The 22,674-nt window shown below is 38.2% G+C and overlaps 1 protein-coding gene across 1 annotated transcript in view; it reads right to left on the bottom strand.

Annotated features, from left to right (window-relative positions):
- The window catches only part of Pkhd1 (PKHD1 ciliary IPT domain containing fibrocystin/polyductin), a 462,210-nt gene that overhangs the window by 218,808 nt on the left and 220,728 nt on the right, over positions 1-22,674 (bottom strand). Inside the window, exons 44-48 of the mRNA XM_059282214.1 lie at positions 22,099-22,211; positions 19,419-19,524; positions 17,080-17,214; positions 9,104-9,236; positions 6,618-6,864 (exon numbers count right to left, since the gene is read on the bottom strand). Coding sequence (XP_059138197.1) covers positions 6,618-6,864; positions 9,104-9,236; positions 17,080-17,214; positions 19,419-19,524; positions 22,099-22,211 — 734 coding nt within the window. The remainder of the gene's footprint in view (positions 1-6,617; positions 6,865-9,103; positions 9,237-17,079; positions 17,215-19,418; positions 19,525-22,098; positions 22,212-22,674) is intronic.

Below are 22,674 nucleotides of genomic sequence, written 5' to 3'. Positions count from 1 at the left end.
TTACATAAATTTTAAAAGCTTTTGCACAACAACAACAAAAAAAAAAGAAAGGAAAGAAGAAAGAAAGAGAAAAGGGAAAGGAAAATCACCGGAGTAATGATACAGCCTTTATTTGGGGTTGGGGGAACTTGCCAACTATGATGCAGGCAAGGCATTAAAATTTAGAATATGCAAAGAATTTTGTTAAAATGCCAGAAAGAGAAATGAAAATAAATCATTTAATAAATAAGTAGAACAACTAACTAAAAAGATAGTTTTCTGAAAAAAAAAATATCAACGGCCAATAAAACAATGACGAAGTCTTCAACATCCTCAATCCCTAGGCTAATACCTAAAATTAAAACCACTTTGAGATTTCATCTTACAGTAATCAGAAATAATGACTGTCATCAAGATAACAAACAGGGACAAGTGCAGGCGATTTGTGAAGAAAGACCTTCCTTCACTGCCAGTGGGAATGTTAAATTGGTATGGCCACTATGAAAATCACTATGGAGGTTCCTCACCAAAACAAAAATAGAACTACCATATGATCTGCCTATACCACTCCTGGGTATAGACCTAAAGGATTATAAGTCACCATTGCAGAGACATTTGCTCATCCATGTTTATGGATATAGTAGTTACATTAGGTAAGAAACTGAATCAACCTAGATACCTATCTAAAGATGAATGAGTAAATAAAAAGTAATACATACAATGGAATTTTATTCAGCAGTGAGGAAAAATGAAATCATGATAGTCTCAGGAAAATGCATGGAATTAGGGTTTATTATGTTAAATGAAGTAAGACTGACTTAGGACAAACCCTACAGGATTCACCACACATGCAGAATCTAAATCTAAACCTGTGTGTCCTTGTGCATGGTGTGTGTGTGTGTGTGTGTGTGTGTGTGTGTGTGTGTGTGTGTGTCTTTTATGAAACTACAAAGGGAACCATGAAATCAAAGATAAAAATCATAACAGGGGGATGAGAGAAAAAAAAAAAGAAGGTAATGAAACACTTATAACATGAAAACCAAAGGGGTGGATGGTTGTTTGAATGATAATGGTCCCCATAGGTGCATGTATTTTAATGCTTGGTCCTCAATTGGTGGGATAGTTTGGGAAGGATTGGGAGGTGTGGCCTTGCTGGAGGAGGTGTGTCATTTTGCAGTTTCAAAAGCCCAGGCCTTCCTGGCTAGATGTCTCTGTCTCATGCTTATGGATTAAGTTGTAAACTCTTAGTACTGATTGGTGCCATGCCTGCCTGCCTGCTGCCATGCTACCTACCATATTGGTCACAGATGTTGTTAACCCTCTGAAACTCTAAGTCACAAATAAATACTCTCTTCAAGTTGCCTTGCTCATGGTGTCTAATCGCAGGAACAGAAAGCTAACTGAGTCAGGGTGCCTATTTGAAGTGAAGAAGGGGACCAGCACCAGGACAGACTGATGTCAGGCTTGAGGGTGGGCAGGGGGCAATGAATAAAAGCAAAGTGTAAGTAGATACATATATGGAAATATTATAATAAACCATTATGTTGTGTGCTTATTTAAAATAAAATTTTTTATAGAAGGAGGATAAGGTAGAATGACATGTGTCTCCTCATTGTATGAGTAAACTGGGAACATGGGGGCAGGGTGGGGGGGTGAGAACATGAGGGAACAGGATGGTCAAGCTAGGGTAAGGACTGAGAGGGAGAGCAAGGAAAGAGATATCCTGATAGAGGGGGCCCTTATGAGGTTAGGGAGAAACCTGGTACTAGGGAAACTCCCAAGAATCCACAAGGATGATCCCAGCTAAGTCTAGCAATACTGGAGAGGGTACCTGAACTGGCCTTCCTCTATAATCAGATTGATGAATAGCCTAGCCATCATCATAGAGCCTTCATCCCTTAACTGATGGAAGCAGATGCAGAGATCCACAACCAAGCACTGGGCCCAGCTCCTGAAGTCCAGATGAAGAGAGGGAGGGGGGATTATATGAGCAAGGGAGTCAGGATCATGATGGGGAAACCCACAGAGACAGCTGACATAAGCTAGTGGGAGCTCATGGACTCTGGACTGAAAGCTAGGAATCCTGCATAGGATAGAACTAGGCCCTCCGAATGTGGGTGACAGTTGTGTGGCTTGGGTATTTATGGGGCCCCTGGCAGTGGGACCAGGATTTATCTCTAGTGCATGAACTGGCTTTTTGGGGCCCATTCCCTATGGAGGGATACCTTTCTCAGCCTCGATGCAGCTGGGAGGGATTTGGTCCTGAATCAACTGAATGTACCAGGTTTTGTTGACTCCCCGTGGGAGGCCTTACCCTTTTGGAGGTGTGGATACGGGTGGGGTAGGGGGGAAGTGGAAGAGGAGGAGGAAGAGGAGGAGAGAGAGAGGGAATTGTGGTTAATATGTAAAATAAAAAAAAAAAACCTTTTAAAGGAAAAAAAGAAATAAAGAAGAAGTAGGAAAGAATGAGGGAGGGGGAGAGAGAGCCGGAGGAAGGAGGGAAGGAAGCTGGTAGTCAATTGAGGGGACAAAATAAGTAAAAAGGCAACTGAAGATAATATGTGTGTTTGGTTAAGACCAGCATTTGCCTTGGCATGGTCCTAAACACCCAGGGAGGAGCAGGTTTGTGGTGTAAAGACGTTAGTCCATACAGACACACTGAGTTGGAAACGGATGTGAAAGACACAAGTAGAAATACTGAATTGCTTAGTAGAAATAGAAACAACCCACAAACACCAGTCATAGATCTCTCTCATTTAAAATTCTGTAGTGGCCACTTTCATTTAAAAAGTGAAAAGGAGCACTGAAAGTCATTTTAACCACAGGGTAACTCAATATACCCTAAACAGCATCTCAGCTTCACCAGTAACAGCAACTTGTGGAAGCTTGTACTATTATGTTTTCATAACATCATAGAAATATGGTTTATAATGTATCCTTAGAGCACATCTCAATTTATACTAGCCATATTTCAAATGTTCAGTAACCATGTGTGCCTCGTGACTTAATATATCAGCCAATGCAGATTGAAGTGCAGTTGAACTAGAAGAAACATTGGGGAATCATCACTGCGTGTGAAAATAACTAGGGTGGCTTGGGAAGCATGTGTGTGAAAGAAAAGGAAGGTTCACAGATCCTCCAAAGATGTCAGCATTTAAAGGACAGAGAAAGGGGGTGGTGGATGACGTCAAGGAAATTGTGCTTTGCAAAGACAACATGGTAGATGGATATATGAGCTCACAGAGACTGTGAGGGCATGAATAAGATCTGTGTAAGTTCAAGCCAGACATGATGCCATCATGGAAGAGAGGAGGTGAACATCAATCCCATGCCTAGCTGAGGAGCTATTGGCAATTGATTGATGCTGGGCAAGGGAAGCTAGATTTCTTCAATGGAGTGACACCCGGCGTGTCAATCACACTCTAGGAAAAGCCCCATCCCCAGAGTAGAAGGTCAGCACAAATTGGGCTCAATAGGAGACAAGGAAGATTTTGAAGAAGTTGCGAGAAGGGGGGTGAAGATGATCAAAATAGATTGTAGGAAATTCTCAAAGAGCTAATAAAAAAATTTAAAAAGAAGATCGAAAGCATTCATGTACACATGCTCACACAAACACACACTATAGACAGCATTATACTTATTCTGTGTAATTATACATAAAAGCAGAGGAAATTATTTATGTAAAACTGGAGATAAGAATAAAAGCAAGGTACAGGAGCCAAGATGGCTCAGTGCATAAAGGTTCCTGCTACCAAGTCTGAAAAATCTAAGTCCAATTCCAGGAACTTACATGGTAGGGCATTTTCCTCTGACCTCCATACATGTACTGTGGCATTCACACATGTCCTCCTCCACACACAATAAACAAATAAGAATGTAATTTAAAATTTTTTTAAAGAAACTCTCACAACTCCGTGGTCCCTTTCATCACTAGGGGACCATGGGGGGAAGTGTTCATTGACATAATAGTCTAAGATAAGGTCCTGAATTGACATCATCATCTTGGGGTTCCTGGAAGAATGCTGCCAGGAGCAGGAACTTGGGAACAAACACTTCTCCACGATACCAACAACCTAAGAAGCACCATGAAGATGAAGCATGTTGTCACCTAACAAATGATAAACTTGACTCTGCCTTGTACAGGGCAGCCATTTGCTCTTCATTTGGACATTGGGTATTATGACCAACTTCAAATATTTACTTGCTTCTGTCAACCAAACTGCTGGTGTTGAGTCACCGAGTCTAGGAAAGCCTCTACCACAGATGTGGGCTTCAGTCAGGTACAAGTAAGACAGTAAGAGACAGGATTCTGAAGTCACTCACATCAAACAAAGAACTGGTGTATAGTGAAGAGGAGCCAGAGATGGGCCTAACAAAAAAGAAATAATCCAAGTACTAGAGTTCAGCAAGTGGGAGGCGAGTGGGGCTTTGTTTGTGCAGGAATATAGAGTCTCACTCCTTGCCCTCTGGGGACCGCTTGCTGAGAGAAGGGGGTAACAGTTGAAAGTAAAGACAGCAGTGCTTGCCCCAGGGTAAATAGCACAACAAATTAATTCTTTCTTCATGAAACACAACAAACTTTGTATCTAAGCTGAATTCAAATTGCTCATTAGCACTGACATGTTCCTAATGAGGTTATAATGCTCTGGGACAAAGATCAAGCCACTGAGCACAAAGATGGAGTGTATAATTAGAAGGACCTGGGAGCAGGGCTGCCCAAAGGTTCCTGTGCATCACCTGGGCTTTCTCATTCGGGACGTCTGAGGACTGAAGTCCAGACTGAAGGTCTGCTACATTTCCAGAGTTTCCCATTGCTGCTGTGTGCTAGCCCGTAGACCACTTTGAATTGCTGGGCTTCCCAGCTCATAGAATCCAACAGTCTTCTTTTAGTGAGAGTACAAGGGTCAGAATACCACTGGGAGCATGCTGAGGTTTCCCTAGAACTCATTTGTGACAGCTGAGCATTTGTCCCTAGACCTGTGAGTGCATTTGAAATTTTAAAATAGAAGTCTGGGTAGAAAAGCAATGAATCTTTTTGGATTTCATAGTACTAAAGAGGCTTCCAGGACATGGGGTTTTATATTTTGAAACTCGGAAGGAGATGCATTAAAATAAAATAAAGAAGGCAAATGTTTCACCCTCCCAGAGTCTTTGGAGTCTATTTAGAAAACAACCTGACGGCTGTCATGAGATCCAGACTAGGACAACCATGACCTGCTTCTGTGGCAAAAGGCTGCACAGCCCTGGAGATCTCCAAGAACAGATACAGCGACAAGGCTGAAGCTCAGAAGAGCCTTCACTACCAAAATGCCCACCCTCCAACCCCCCCACACACACACATACAAGAGACAACCTAAGCAAACCTTAAAGAAAGTCATTTTGGAAGGAGTTTGACAAATGCCTACAGAGAAATATCATACAAGCGCATGATGTTCCTCTTCACTACAAATCTCTTATTATCACCATATAGGAAAAAAAATCATGTAAGAAAGAGAACACTAACTTTCATAGATTCCCCAAACATTCCTTAAAGCCAGATTTTGTAAAAGCAGGACGATGGTAATGAAAATCAGGCTACATTCCTGAGAATGAAGAAAAAAAGTTCTCCTCAGCACAAGCAAAATTAGAAGTGATAATATCCCCCTCTCTCGCTCTTCTGTTACTCAGTGGGATTTGGGGCCCCTTCACAGTAGAGAAAATAATGACTGCTTTGGAAAGCAGAGAGAAAAAAATATTTGGACTATTCACAGATAACTCTATGTTTAAGCCTTCCAGAAGAGAAGGAGAAAAGGCACTTCTCTATGCACTCAGTGTGCAGCTGGTGCAAGCCTGGCCTCTGTGGTTCTCCCCCTTCTAGAGTACACTGCTTCAAATAAGTTGCCAATGTGGTCTGACGGAATTACTCGGCTTAATATTCATGGAGTTGGGACACTTAAAGGGAGGAAATAAGTGTGGCTAAATATATACAATGCATTTGCAATAGGTAAAAGGGAGAACCTCAGACACTCTGCAGTCATTACCTGGAAATTAAAGAGGGCAGAAGCAATCCTATTATGCATTATAAACAGCCCAGCTGCTGACTTAATGGTAGTTTGAGTAGCATAACCAAGGAGTCCTTGATCCAATATTAATAGGAAATGTATTGTACGAATCCAATAGTTCATGAAATTAACAAGGAAAATGAACTAGAGTGAAGCAACCTGGCACATAAGAGAAGACATCAGCAATTGCTCCCCTGAAGCACACTGAGCACTTAAAAAGAGCTTGGGGAAAGTGCATGTATATAAATGAGGATGGCATTATTGGAATTTTTTAAATAATACTCTTCATTTAAATAAATTTCAAATATTTTGTTGGTTGTGAGTCTTTTAAAGAAGACGCTGTTGGCTCAAAATGTCAATAAGCAGTCATGGGCTACGACAGCTGATCCAAAGACATTGACAGCTGCCACTTGAGCCAACCTAAAACCACCGTAAGTTCCTGATTTCACAGTGGTCAACATTAGTCCCACTTCACTTTTAAGGAAATAAGTACTTCAACTCATCAGAAAAACAATTTCCCTTCCATAAGCTTAGGCCTGACGGAGTGGTATGTACATGCCCATTGACAAGCTAAGAAGTGTCGTTAATGCTACTTACAAACCAATAGACATACGATGAAAGAGAACACCTTCCCCACAGATGCTGCCAGGGACAATATGACTGAAGCTTGCATTGGCCAAGCATGTATCTGAGAGGGTTTCCATAGAAGCAAGAATATGACTTCCATTTTTCCCAGACAAGGACCCATCCAAGTCTTCCAAAACTGCTGCATGAGGAAATGGAAATGCTACTAAATTTGGAGAGTTTTCAAACTTCAATTCCCTGGTCTTCACAGTAAATCCACCTATAAATTAGAAGACAGACTGTTACACATGACATGAATCCGTTATTACGAAACTAAATTCATAAGATTCCTTTTAGTACTTTATGTTCTATAATTTTATAATTCATTCAGTCATCCATGAAAGGAAAAAGAGCACAAGTGTTCCCTTATGTCAGTATCCACATGCTAGAGATACTGGGGGCCAAAGGTAGCATGGCCAGCCATCGTTCAGTTTATTTCGTAGGGCAGTGATTTTGTTCTGGGGGTTATTTTACTTTCCAAGAGACAACTGACAATCTTTTGAGTTATTATTGACTGTCACAACTGTCACATTGGTGTGCTACTGGCAACTGGGGAGAATGGCAAAGAGATGCTGTTAAATTTCCTACAATGAATAGAATTTTCTAGATCACAAAACAATAGCCCCAAATACCAATCACACGATGGGGGAGGGTGCTCTTCTATTAAAAAACATAAACAACAAGTGTTAGTTCCCTAAACACTAATGGTGTCACACTCTACTCTCTCAATCTTTCCGCTTCCATTGCTCTGTCATAAGCCTGACCCCATCGATAATAGCTCAAACTGTGAGGCTTATACTTTAATTTTTTATCATACTTACTTACAAAACCAACATCCTATTAACCATTAGTATAAGTAGTGTTAGGAACACACTTTGTAAATATTAGCTCCTGGCCACACCTCTCAGTACATTCTCTGATGTCACTCACCACCATCACCAGCCCACCTACCTAGGAATATGTTTATATCATACATCCCTATCACTGGAGGGGAAAAGTATACAACACCCAACACATACATTGCATCCTGTTGTGTTACACACATTATAAACTACAGAAAGTACACAAAATAAGTGAAAACAAGATTCACACAGATGTAGCATTTTCACTCTGCTGATCAGTGGATTACATGCAGCGAAGCAAGCCATGTGTGAAAGACTTCTTAATTCCTTATTTTGTAATGCATAAGACTTACTAGTACCTTCACCTCCATAATTTTCTTATGTTGGCCAGATGTCTCATTTCCCAAGCAAAACCTGATGTATAAAATCTCTAAGATTTTACCTATGTTATTTATAATACCTAGAAATCATCCTTTGCTGTTTTAGTTTTCTATTTACCCTGTGATGCCCAGGAGAGTCACCTCTCCAAGGTACACCCACCCCTTGTCCTTCGTTGACTCTGTTCACTTCACCAAGACTGCTCTCAGCATCCTTTGGAAATTATGTTCTCAGATATTCATTTTTGAAGAAGTATGTGTTCTTCCTGATTGTACTCTCTAGATCCCTATGTAGATCTTATAATAGACAATTTTTAAACAAATGGAAAGCTTATTCACCCAACATCATCCAGTAACAAGAGATCTTTTTTTCAGTGTCTGATGAATGATGTGAAATCATCAGGGAACTGGAGAACTATGAACTGAAGTGTTTGCCATAGGGCATTTTAATATTCCTATGACTGTCTCACAAACTAAAATCCCCCAATCTTTGGCTGTGCTTATATAGGGAAAAATAGTAAGGTGGAGACTTGCTGATTATTCATTTAATTTAAAAAAAAACAAACAATTATCTAAATTGGTGATTCAAACCACAAGAGCATATTTACTTGAATTACTTGGTTTTGGCTGTTTGTAACAATCAGATCGACTAAATTGTTCCCTGCCTCTTTTCACCTTGGCCCATGAGTCCTCCAAGGAGTTACTTCTCACTGCCCTGTGTGGCAGTTAACAAGTTATCAAGAACTGCTCTTGTTTTCTTTGTACACATCACAGACCAAGTTGTTGAAAACATTTAAGTACCCTGGCTCGGGATCTTTTGGCAGTGGTGTGTGTGCAGGTCAGTTTATGTCCATGCGTTCATCATCCACCTAATTTCATTTATTCATCTTACCAACGATCTTCTCTCTAGGTAACGGTCTGTCTTCCAAGTACCAATTTTTAAAAACAGGCACTAGTCAAGAGAGATGTCTCCATTTCATGAAGCTGAGAGTCCAAATGAGCCATAGAAACATAATGATAGATGTGATGGTCACTGAGACTGTATTACAGAGGATGGGAACTACAGGTGGCATGTAGTAAGCACCTAGCTCCTGAGTTCCTTTGTGGAACTTGAACAGTTTCTATTGATATAATCTTGTAACCGAAAGAAATACTGACTCATCAAAGCCTTTGCCACTGTTTGTCATACTCACCTGAGCACTAGTCTTATTTACCATCTGTCCTGTCTGCTCAAACTTACCCTGTCCTTGGGAACAGCCAGAACAGGTTCTGATGGCCACACAATTCAGATCAAAATTAACAAAAGTTGTATTAGAAACCATCAGTTCCCATCTTTTGGGAGTTTTAATTCCAGCTGACATACATAGACTTCCCTGTGAATTTTTAAAAAACAGAAAGAAGAGCAAAAAACAAAGTAAGACTACCAGTCATATGAAATGGAGTCATAATGCACAAGCAAAAATAATTAAAAGAAGAAAATTGCAAGCCAATATTGAAATTATTGAAACAACAAAACACATGCTACTAATATTTATGAAAAAGAACTTATGTCTAGAAAACAGAAAGAAACTGTAAACCTCAAAAACAAAAATACAAAAATTCCAATCAAGGAAAAAATTAAGACATATCTCCAAAATGAAATATATGCATGGTAAGTAGCCACATTTCAAAATGTTTAAAATCATGTAAAGTAAGGAAGTGCAAATAAGATACACTATATCTATTAGAATTTTAGGGTTTTTTTTAAAAAGTCAGTATCAAGTACCTATGAAAATGGGAAACTACTAAAGCTTACATATTGATCATAGAATACACAATGGGATAGCTACAATGGAAACTTTGGCAGTTTCTCATCATGCCTCACATGAAACAGCCATTCAATTGCTAGATAATTATCTTACAGAAGTGAGAAGGGACAGTCATACGAAAATATTACAGAAACGGTTATACCAAACTGTTTATTATCACCAGATCTGGAAAACTATTCAAATGGTTTTCAACAAATGAATGAAAAAAAAAGAACTATGTTACATTGGTACAGTAGCATATAATTCATTAACAATAAGGAATAAAACATTAATGAACACAATAAGTTGAATGAATCCCTGAACACATTTGGCAATGAAAGAAACCAATCCCAAAAGGTTTCATACCATTTGATCCCACTTATGTAATTATTGAACAAAAAACATTCCCAATAGAGAGTAGATTAGTGATGGCTCAGAATTAGTAGTCAGTAGAGGATGTGGTCAGAGAGATGAAGCCTGGGGGAGCTGAGGTTGAGACAACTCTTCTGTATATTGATTATGGGAGTTGAGGTGACCCAAATGTATACATGTGTTGAAATGCAGAAAAACACATCAAAAAGGTTAGCTTCTCTACAAATAGTACAGAAAAAGAATCTTTTTAAAAATATCTAAAATGAGACATAACTCTTTCTAGATTTTCCTACAAAAACCTCTTCAGCAAAGCCCACTCAACTAAGCTGTTGGCGCTGAACTTTTCCATTGTTAAAAACAGTTGCACAATTGAGAACTATTAAAGATTTTTTTCCCAAAACATCTCCAATAGAAAAAATGGCCACAAATAGAAACAAATAAGAGAAATAAATAAAATCTCAGCGTAATTAAAGTTAGTGTACAAATCAAAAGAAAATGAAAACATTATCATTAACCAGATTCTATTCCTAAAAAAATGAAGAGTTAAAAACATCACAAATATACAAAGAGGCAGTAGGACAACTAGAAGGAGCAAGGGGCAAGCAAAGGTTCTCCAGACAGGAGTGGCTGTCCACTGGTTCCTGGATGTATCCCACTGCCTACATGAGGGGAAGTATCATCCCATCCTGAGCATGGACAAAATAGGAATAGAAAGCTGGTGATTGAGCAAGCTGTGGAGTTGCATTCAGGGTCTGGGATGAAGGGATCTTAAAGAAATGAGAGTCTGAAAAGGCAGGACAACGGGAACACAAGGAAGATGGAAGTAGTAAGAAAACATGGGGTGTGGCGGCAAAAGGTGATGGATAATGGGGAAGACAGGTAAGGAAATACAAAGTTCACTGATACATCTGCAAAGAGGTTATGACGAAACCCTACTTTGTACCTTAACGTAAACAGTTCATTCATAAAGGAAAATGTCTGGTGGGAGAAGCACCTGAATGGACAGTTGAAGTGAATGATCTGTTACCAGATTCAAGACTGCTGCAGAGCACAGGGAAGTACACGTGCTGCAAGTTCCTGGAGCTCCGACTAAGAACAACTCCTGCAGAGCATTCCACTTCTCTGCTCAATGGCTCAGGGGAAAGGCACTTTAAACCTGAATTTTTTTTTCCCATTGAAGTAGTGAGCTGAATTACATGAGCTCTGAGTATAAGTTTTAAAGCTCCAAGAGTCTATACAGATTTTTTTCAAATGAGAAAAATAAAGTAGAAAAATGGTTAGAAACTGTCAAATACCAACAATTGCTGTTGTGAACCCAATAAACAGAATTTGATCATGAGAAAATATTTGGTACAGTCATAAAATGGGATAATACACAATGACTAGAATAAATTACTACTCACAAGAAGACAGACAAAGCTCATGGACATATTATTGTGCCAAAGAAACCCAGGAACAATAGAGTTATGTGCTCTGTGACTGCATTGTATCAAATAAGAAGAAGAAAAAAATCAATTCATATCACTAGGAGTCTGAATCATGGTCCCCCTTTAGCTGAGGATACTTGGGTTTAAATCTGGGAATAGAAAGAGGCCACTGCAAGGGAAATGGGTAGTGTTTCTTATCTGGGTGGTACACAGTTGATTTGCTTTATTAAGATAAACACATTGTGATCATTATTGTTACAAATACACATTGTGTGTGTGTGTGTGTGTGTGTGTATACAAATATATGAGTACCACCTGCTGAATCTCTCTTTTGCTGCTTTTGTGTATTTGGTTTCAGGAATGACCTCTATGTATTGGATAACTGATAACGGGGCTTCTCCCTAGGAGAAGCTAATTCTCCCTCCTCCAGCAGCCATCAGCTGCCTGTAGTATTTTGTCCAGGGAAAGGAGACTATCAATTTGAGAGTTGGAGGGTGGATGGGAGGGGTTAGAGGGAACAAAGAGAAGGGGGAAGGTGATGTAATTCTATTTTAATTAAAAGTGTACTTACAAAATACATTGTGTGCTTTTCTCTGTAAATATTTCCATATAACATTTACTTTCAAAGGCAGAACCAACAGAAAGTAAAAGAAGCAGAGGATGAAAGGGTAAGTAAAGAAAGAAGGTAAACAGAACCCCATCCCCAGTTGAGAAGCTTCTGGCCATTGATGACTGCTGGGAGAGAGAGAGACAGTTTTCTTCAGGGGTGTGGCCCCTGAGAAGCTACCCGTGTTCCAGTAGATGGTCCTGTGTCCTTGCGCGTGCAGGTATCATTAAGTGGACTCAATGCATTTTTTTAAAAAAGATCATATGAAGTTAAGAGGGAATAATGGGGTGGATAAAGGGGGAGTTGGAATGGAAGGAATGAAGGAGCGAACTTGATCAAAACATATATGCATGAATGAAGATCTTGAGCATTAAGAAAAGAAGAAAAAGAACACAGTTAAAAAATTGAAGTCTGGAATTGCTGAGGTATAGTCTAACATCATTAATGTAATTACAAAATCATCACAACCAGCAGGCATGTTAAAAATTTAATCCCGATAGCTAGAATGTCAAAACATAATGAGTATGTGAGAAATGAGAAAAATATCTCTGAAAAGATGTAACACAGGACAATCCAAATCAAGTTAGAAAAATGGGGGGAAAGAAAACAAAAATAATGATTAAAACTGAAAGCACGAACGAAGACAGTAGAAAATGCAAATACATGGGAGACATCAGCATGGATGGTAATTGAAAGCATGAGAGAAAATGAGATTTCTCCCAGCAGGAGCAAGCATATTGAGAAGAGAGGGGCCCTGCAACAGAATTTAGAGAAACGAAGAAAGATGAAAGGTCTAAACTGGGGTAGACAAATCCCCAGTGAAAATGAGAAATAACCCCTGGAGAAAATGGAGGAAGAATGAAGCAGCTCCACCAGCACCTGCTGAATATTTTAATTCACATTTTTATCATCAGCCTTTTCAAATGAATGAAGAGATTGAAAGTATAGAGAATTCTCTGATTAGCAATGATCCAGACTCAACTATTTACGTTGTGTCATCTAACTCTTACCACCTGCTTTTTTTCTGCTAAATCACAGGGGATGTGTTTGCATACAAACATTATACCACACCTACACACATAAATGTGTATCATTTAAGCATGTGTCTGATATAACCATGATGCCATTACCACATCTGTCAAAATGTCTGGCCACTTTAAACAAATACCAAATTATTTCCATTAGCAATAAAAAGACAGCCAGGCTGCAGATACGCAGAAACATAAGGAGACCAAAGTTTAAATCCAGACCAGGATGTTTCTGCACATGAAAGCGGGTGATGATTAAATAGGATGTTAAGCAGCTAGCATCAAAAACTGCCTAACCAAACTAAGATGTGGCATGATGGTACCCAAACCTTTCCTTCCTGAACATTAAAAGTATTCTATGCACATGAACACATAGGTGATACAGTGGGTAAGAATACCAACACAAACACAAATACGCTTAATCCCCCTCTACTCACAAAAAGCATAACCTAATATCTGTTGGAGGATATGATTAGCTTGTAATTGTCTGCTATCAACCAAATGTGAGTGAGAAGGCCAAGTTCTCTGAAAATCTTAATTCTACAAAGGCACGCAAGTTTGAAAGACAGAGGCGAAAACCTTATTCCACGGCCAGTTCGACTTCTTCCTTATATTAAATAAAAATTAGAAATGATACCTGCCAATAATGTGACTCTAAAATAAACTTTAAAAATTCATTAAGTAACGATTGTCATTTTCCTTGTTGTGTCAATCATAGGATTTCTCAGACCCTTCGATACTTTTTTGCAAGTTTATTTTATTGTGTATATTTAAGAATTACAGGAGCACAGTATCCAGGTGGATAGTAAAATAGTTATTGTAATGATGACAATTAATACATTTGTTATCCTACGTATTTATTTGTTTTTCAAAAGAGCAGCTAAGATTTATTTATTTAACATAAATTGCTAATATGGTCCTATTTGGTTAACTGTAATCCTCACAGTGCATTGTATGTCTCAAGATTTATTTGAGATTGGGGACCCAAAAGGGTTCACAGTAACAGCACAGGGTAAATGAAATCAACCAAAGAATCTCCTTTATAAGACACTCCCCTAGGACAAGATTTTCACAGAAAACACTTCAGAGGGCATGGCATACCTATTAATAAATGTTTCCCACTGAAGCTGCTTCGCTTATGTAATCAATAGTATTTGATCAGGAGCCAGGAAAATAGCCAGGCTACCCTATCTAGCACTCGGATTAAATCTGGGGCTGGCATTTGTAAAGTCAATGGATCTCTCCATTTTGTTTTACCTGTTAATTCAGTCTGAACAATATTATCATTTAGGTTACATTTGGATATAAAATTGAATGGTTTTATTATTTGGGTGACTGACCATTATCTAGAATTCTCTAGAGCAAACTTGTTTAGGAGTTTATCAGTAAACTTTTGGCCTGCATCTGTTAAGAGTCTCAAAGGCTATCAGCTAGATTGCATTTCTAGTGAATAACCTCAGGGTGTGATTATATTTTATTATCTCATGATAAGTATCCTTTGGTCATAATTTAAATCTTATGTCACTCTTCCACTAATTATGATGTCTAGTTAACATCAATTAAGAGACTAAAACATTAATTCACCAGGACAGTAACTCAGTTTGATGGGCATCTTGCTTTAGTATGTACTCAAAGGTCATTGCTGGACTTAAGGTCCATTGACCTTACAGCATCCCCTCTGGAAACAATGCAGGCTAGAGAGATGAGTCATCTCCAAACCAGCAACCTTCTTAGGGAAAAGGAAAAACTGCAGAAAAAGGGATCATTCAAAAGAGTTAACTCCAAAGTTAAGAGCTTTGGAGTTAGGAAAATGTAACTCAGTAAGAAAATAATTTGAATAATTTTTAAAATCTTAATTTATCATATATCTATGAAATAATCTCCCAAGAGTCAATTTTCATATGAATTTCTACTGAATGCATTCAGAAACAAACTGAAGCAAATATTCTCCCCATGGATCCCAAGAATTCTGCAAGCCACCTTCTCTCTACAAACTGTTAACAGTGATTTGATAGTTCATTGTTGTCATTTTGACAGGCTCTGCAATCACCTAGGAGACATGGCTCTGGGCATGTCTAGTAGGGATTGGTTAGAGTGGGTCACCTGAGCGAGAAGGCCCACCCTGAAGAGGGAATAGAGTCCAGGACTGAAAAAGAAAATATATGAGAAAGCTAGCTGAGACAAGTTTTGTTCATCACACCCTGCTTCCTGGCTGTGGATGTGATGTGAGCAGCTGTCTTGTGTTCCTCTTTCTCTGTGACTTCCACCCTGATAATCATCCCTCTGAATGCTGGCCAAAACACACCCATTCTAGCATTTGCCACAGCCACAAGAAAAGTGAGTAATACAAACGTTAATTGCTGATATTCATGTGACTCTTTTGGAAATAAGGACATAGGAGATTACTGAAGGTCTGAGGCCTAAGAGGACAGGGGTGCTCGGGAACTTCCTTAAGGGAAAATGGTCCTGCTAACCTGGGAAGTAGCTTTTGACTACACTAGGATTGCCATATCTTGACTATGAAGTGTCCATCACAGGCTTGATTTCTGATATTGGTTCTATGGTGCATGGAAGGGTTTTCAGAAGCTGTGGAACCTTGAGGAGGTGAAGACTAGCTGGGCAGAAGTTGATCATTGGGAGAGGAACACTGATTGTTACACTCAACCCCTGGTTCCTATCATAGCTCTGCCTCCTTATCTGCTGTGATTGGATTCCCATTCCTTCCCTACCATGAAAGACTGAAACTCTGAGGTAAAATCAATCTTTCCTCCCTAAGCTGTTTGTGTCAAGCATTTTGGTCACAGCAGTGTAAAAAGAATTCACATGGTTCCTTGAACTACGCAACGCAGGACAAGCCTGATTTTTATAATACAGAAACCTGTATTTTCTAAGGGGCAATGCAGTCACATCCAAAATCTTTCACACACACATTCCTTGGTCTCAGCCACCAACACTGGAGGCACTTTCCCTGGAACTCACTGGGTGTGCATACTGGCCAGGGAATCAGGTAGGCCATTTTCACTCTTTTTGTCCTCCAATTCCAATTCCCCAGCCTCATCTTCAGTCCTGTAGTAGACCACCTGCAGAGTCCCATCTTCCTTTTCTTCTCCTATTTCCTGGGGGGCAGGGTCCACAGTTCCTCAAGGAAGACCCAGCTTCCCCTCGCCCTCCCCCACCCTGTGAAACTCTCTCAACCCCACCCATCCCCTTCTCACCCCATCCTCATTCCTTTCTGTCAGCTCCCAATACCTAGAAACAGTTCTATCTGGGACCCCCAACTCCCAGTGTCCACACCTGGCAGGGACTCAGAAGCCACCCACAGCCACCACACTCTCCTAAGTTCCAGAGAAGCAAACAGACAACTCACCCAATAAAACCTTATCACATAATATCAAACTATATGGAATAGCCTCATCCACACTCTTCGGGATGGCAGGCTAAACAGAAATGATCCTGTTGACAAAAATTTGATGAAGAATCTTAGAACATCACAGCAGAGGGACAGTGTGGCAATGTGCTGTTCACAATCTTTGAGAGGATCTAGAAAAGTAAACTAAATCAACAAAGCAAAATTATTCATTTGCTTTGGTTTTGAGATAGAGTTTCATTTTGTACCTCAACCTTCATTTGAACTTCTGTCAAATTTCTTGCCTCAGCCTCCAAATTGCTTGGATTATAGATGTGAGCCATGACACTCAACTTGAATTACTAAGTTTAATACTGAATTTTCATACATCAAAAGGAAACCTACCTTTAAATCAAATAAGAATTCTTCAGACTCTTAGTAACTTATGATTTACATAGACTCAATACTGCAACTCTACATACTCGAATCATATTACTAATATAATCACTATTACAAATAAAATGCTCCTATTTTACCATGATTTTCACTAAAACTTTCTATTATAATTATGTACTAGATCATCAGGGAGCCCAGTCTACATGATTCAGTCTTGATGGTCAACCCACAACAACCTCAGCAAGGCACCTACCTCATGTGTGAACCGACCAAGTAACAAGCTGTCGGTAACCAAAGTGTTTGCATCACTTTCCAAAATGTCGATTCCACAATCTCTGCATGCATACACTTGGAAGTTTTTCAGGTGTAGATTATTACTCCTAAAAATCTATAAAATAACAGGCGAAGTTATGCCAAAGGTCTAAAGATTGTTTTTTCGCACAGACTTCCTACACTCTCTTTAATTATTGATTAAGTATAAATAAGTAAATAAGCACACTGGCATATTTAAGCAGGTTTTGTATACCAAGATCAGTACAGACATCTCAACACAGCTAACAAATCCCTTTGGAAATTACATTTCTCCACTAACAGGCAATACATTAAGAAGTCGGTATGAATTGTCCACATATTTAAAACAAGCCTATATTCCCCAAACGTGCAAAATTAATTAATAAAAGCATAACATTCAAATACTTCAGTGTTTAGCATTTTAGCACAGCATTAGCAGAGCTGATCAGAAGATTACAAATATAAAGTCAGTAAGTCAGTGTGTCTCTAGGTTCCTTCTGTGTGGATTTAACATGTGCATACCTATTTATGAGTACTTGGACTAGCACCTCTAGAGAGGCATGAAGGAGTAACAAAGTTTAGCAGGGTTAAAGAGCATCCCACTGTTCTGGGAAATGGGGTTCTTACTATTCACCTTGGTCTCATAATATCAGGGTGATCTTGACCTTCCCTAGGCCTGAGCTTTGCCGTCTTTAAAATGAGGACCAACAGCTGACCTAATAATGGTCATTCCTTGCTCATTAAATCATATACTTGGCATTCATACTTGAATTGAAAGTGTCCTACTGAGGTCCAGTCTAGTCTTCATATATGATATTATCATACTTTAACATGTCACTCAGATTTTGTGCAATTTTCTAATGTGTCTGGATGCAAACATTTTATAAAATGACAGTTCTTTGAAGACAGACTATGAGTGCAAAACAGGTAAGACCTGAACTGAAAACTTAACAACTATTACCTAATTACAGGCACCTAAAAATAACACATTTGCAAATATATTCAAAAATAGTAATGCTAAGCCCTAGCTAGCAAATCTCTAGTTTTAAGTTATACACCAGGAAATTGTACCTATTAGAGGTGTGAGTACAACTTTCACAGTGTATTAGCATTTTTCTTTATTATAGAAGTACTATATTTATAAAACTCGATGAATATAATGTTTTTTAAATTATTATTATACCTAGAAATTGAATAGATCTTTGATTCAAATCAATCATTCTTATCTTTGGAACTTGATAAATTATTCCAAAACACATAAAAGTTAAAAAAAAAAAGAAGACTAAACTAAAATATTCAACACAATTAGGGGTCTCCTTGTTAGCTATCCTAACCATGTATTTTAGGCTTTTTCATTCCAAATTATCTTCCTTTTATTGGGAACTTGAGTAAATGTTTCTTTTACTATGATTTTGCTTTTGTTCTAGTCCCTAAATGCTTTACAAACACATTGTCTCCTCTATGTGTCCTAGGCTGCAGAGTTCTAAATTGCAGAGATGAATGCATGCAAATGTCTCTTTGTAGTACTGGTGACCCTAGGTAATTTTAGTTGATCCTAATTGACAGAAAACAGGTAAAGTTCCCTTTTTCAAAGTCACTGTGGCAATAAAAACTATGTAAGTAAACATGAATCTATTTTTTTCTTTTGAGGAAAAAAAAACAAAAATAAAATACATTGATTAAAGTAAATGACAGCTAGAACTGAAACTTTTCCATTGAGGAAGCATGTTTTTCTGAAGACTGGAACATTTGTTGTTAAGGACATTACACTATCAAACACATATTTGTGTCTGTACTCTTCAGTCGGTTGTGTTCCTGATCAAGTGTGAGACATTTGACAAGCCCTTTACTTTCTGGTTCTTTATTTATTGGTCATAAGTAGGAACTAGAAGGGAAGCATGAATGAACCTCTACAATTGACACTTCCTGATTGGAAATGTCCCTAATAGCCCTGTTCTCTACTAGGACTGTTGCAGGAACCCATGCAGAAAATGACCTCTGGGGAGGGATTTGCTCATTCAACACCACACACACACACACACACACACACACACACACACACACACACACAACCACATCATGCCTTTGACACTAGTTGTGATAATATCACAGTGTTCTCTTTCTCATTAAACTGCTATTCTTTAGATAGAGTGATGTAACAATCTGACTCTAGGACACAAAGATACACACACACACACACACACACACACATATATATGTATATATAGTATGCTTTTATATATATATATATATGTATATATATATATACATATATATATATATATGCTTAAAAAGTCATACCTGGGCACCACCTGCACTTCCCCAAACCATGAAATCTTGGAAGAGAGTGAGGCCAGTATCATTATTCCACAGTGGCTGAAATTTAGGATATATAAGGAGACCGTACCTAGGAAGCAAAGCAAAGAATGAAGATAAATTAATCAACATTTTCTCCATTGGGATTAAAAGGGGTTTTATTCATTTTTAAAAACTGACACATAGGCATAGAATATCTTCACAGATGTGTGTGTGTGGTATTTCAATATACAACTGCATTGTATGATGTTCAAATTAGGACATGCATGTCTATCTTCTCAAATATTTATCATTTTTATATTAAGGGTATGCTCTCCAGTATTTCTTTAAATATACAGAGCATTATTATCTATGATTAACATGATGTGTGGAACTCCAGAATTTACTTCTAACTGTAACTCAGGCTGACCAACTTTCCTCATCACCCTCTCACTTTCAGCCTCAGATAACTACACTTCAACTTACACCTTCTTTAAGGCCAACATTTTCAATCCCACATATAAGTGAGATCATGTGGTACTTGTCTGAGTCTGCCTTATTTCACTTAATATAATGATAATGATTCTCAGTTCCATCCATGTTATAATAAATGATGATATTTCACATTCTTAAGGCTTAGTCATATTCATGTATGTGTGAGAGAGAAGAGACAGAGACAGAGAAAGACTTTCTTTACCCATTCGTTGGGTTATAGTCACAGATTGACAGATTGATTCCATTCCTTCACTGTTGTAAATGATGCTACAATATATGTGAGAGTGCAATAACTCTTCAGTCAATTTGACTTTCTTTGGATATATATCAGGTAATGGAATTACTGGCTCAAAAGGTACTTATATTTTTAATTTCTTTCTTCTTTGTTTTCATAATGGTAATACTAGCATCCCCACCAGTAATTTATAAGTTTTTCTTACTCAAATTCATGCCAATACCATCATTTATCATTCTGGATAGATATATTCATCCTATTATTCTAACAGGTGTGAACTGATAGCTCTATGTGGTTTTAATTTGAAGTTTCCTGATGATTAGCAGTCTTAATTTTTTTAATATATTCACTCATTACTTTCAAATGTTCTTTTCAGAAATGCCATTTTAGGTCTATCATCCAATTTAAAGTTGGAATATTCAGAGTGAATTATACTGAGTTGTTTGAATGTCTCCTAGAGTTGATAGATAGATGATAGATAGATAGATAGATAGATAGATAGATAGATAGATAGATAGATAGATAGATAGACAGATAGATATGTATATATGTATATGTGTACTTTGTCAGATATAAAAATAATAAAATTTGGAAAAATAGACATAAGTAAGACCTGAGACCCTCCTTTGTAATGGACACTGCTCATGTCTCAGTCTCTGCTGTCTGTACCCTGTGACATGCCCCTGCATTTAACCATAAACACATAGCCATGTTCCTTGATATTCTCTCAGTCTTTCTAAGTTTACTCTACTAAAGGAGACTTGTCCCCACTTTACAAATAAGAACCTTACTCTTTTTAAAAAGTAATGAAAACAAGGAATTTAGTAGGAGCATGCTAAGAGTTTAATCAAGGCCTGACTGACTGGAAACAACACTTTTGCCTTACTTCTTAAATTCTCTAGGCCACCCTGTTTCCTCAAGTATTTTCTCTTAGCAACTGATGCCCTTTCCCTGTGTTATGAGGACTTGAGGTAAGTCTCTTATCTCTCTGCGGTAGGCAAGACACAAGCAAAGAGCTCCTTCTCCAAGACTGATCTTTCCACTAGGCTCCTGAGTTATATGCACCAGCCTCTCAAGGGCTTGGAATTATGAGTTGCTACCAACTCCTTGGAAATTCAGTGTATCTCTTCACTAAATTTTCTTGAGCTACAAAAGTTGTACTTTGTCCTGATGGCTTCCAAAGTGACTTCTTTTTCCTCTGTCTCCCATGAAAAAAAAAATGTGATCAACATGTTTAACACAGTTACTCATAATACTTAGACAAAGAAGCATCATCTTTAGTATTCATCAATAGATGAATGAGTGGAGAAAATATCATATATACTTATAATGAAATATAATTTAGCCATGCAAATGATAAATCCTGGGTTCTTGTGGTAATTCAGATAAATTCATAAGATATTGTGCTGAGTGATATTAACCAGATTCAGAAAAAAAAAACTACCCATATCAAAAATCTATTGGATCTAAATATCAGGAACAGAGAATAAAATGGTGGTGAGGGCTTGTCTGGAGGGCAAACTGGGTCAAATAAGTACAAAGAAATAAAGTTTCAATTGTGTAAGAAGAGTAGGTCTTAGAAATACACTGTATAACACAATACCTATAATTAACAATATTGCATTGAATACCTAATTATTGCATGTTTTTACAATAATTAGTATATTAGTTAACAGACCAGCAGGAAAATGTTCAAGGTGATGAATATTCGTGCCCCAGTTACAGTGTTGGCTTCAAGGATGTATACTTACCTCCAAGCTGATCAAGTTCTATAGGTTAGGTATATACATAAATTTGCAGGTCAAGAACACTCCAATAACATGGTTATAAAAAATACACTGTAGCATTGCCCGATCTCAAATCAAATTCCAAGAAGCATGCACCCTTTATGCATTGAAAACAATCGCTAAATCACAAGCACTAAACTTAAATGTAGATGAGTTTAACCAGCATTACCTGGTACAAGAATGAGCAATGTTCAACGTGAATGAGAGGAGTGGAGCTTGTGATGTTTGGTTGGTCACCAGGTGGAAAACATAGCCATAGCCAGCTGCACAAACTCTGTTGCCCTACAGAAATTCAAGGGGATTTGAAAAATAGTTATTCCATATAAGTTAAGGTTGCTGCAAAGAATGAATGTTATTGGCACTTTTTACTTTCTTATATGATTCTTTTCAGGTGTGATAAAGCCTGCATGGACTCAGTTGTCGTAGATTCCCCCAAATGATCAACTCCTGCTCCCACTTACCAACCTCTAGACAACTTGACTACACTATAAATTGTCCATCTCAATAACTAGCATTCCATTTTAAATTCTTCTTGATGTTTCCATGACAAGAAGGTGTGCTGGTTAGTTTTATGCCAACTTGATACAAATTAGAGCCATTTTGGAAAAGAGGCTCTCAATGAGAAAATGTCCCTGTAAGATCTGCCTGAAGGCAAACCCATGGTACATTTTCTTGATTAATGATTGACGTGGGTGGGTCCAGTTCACAGTGGATCGTGCCACCCCAGGAGCTGGTCCTAGATAGT

Source organism: Peromyscus eremicus, chromosome 16_21, assembly GCF_949786415.1.
Source record: "Peromyscus eremicus chromosome 16_21, PerEre_H2_v1, whole genome shotgun sequence".
NCBI classification, from domain to species: Eukaryota; Metazoa; Chordata; class Mammalia; order Rodentia; family Cricetidae; genus Peromyscus; species Peromyscus eremicus.
This window is presented reverse-complemented; position numbering and strand designations above follow the sequence as displayed.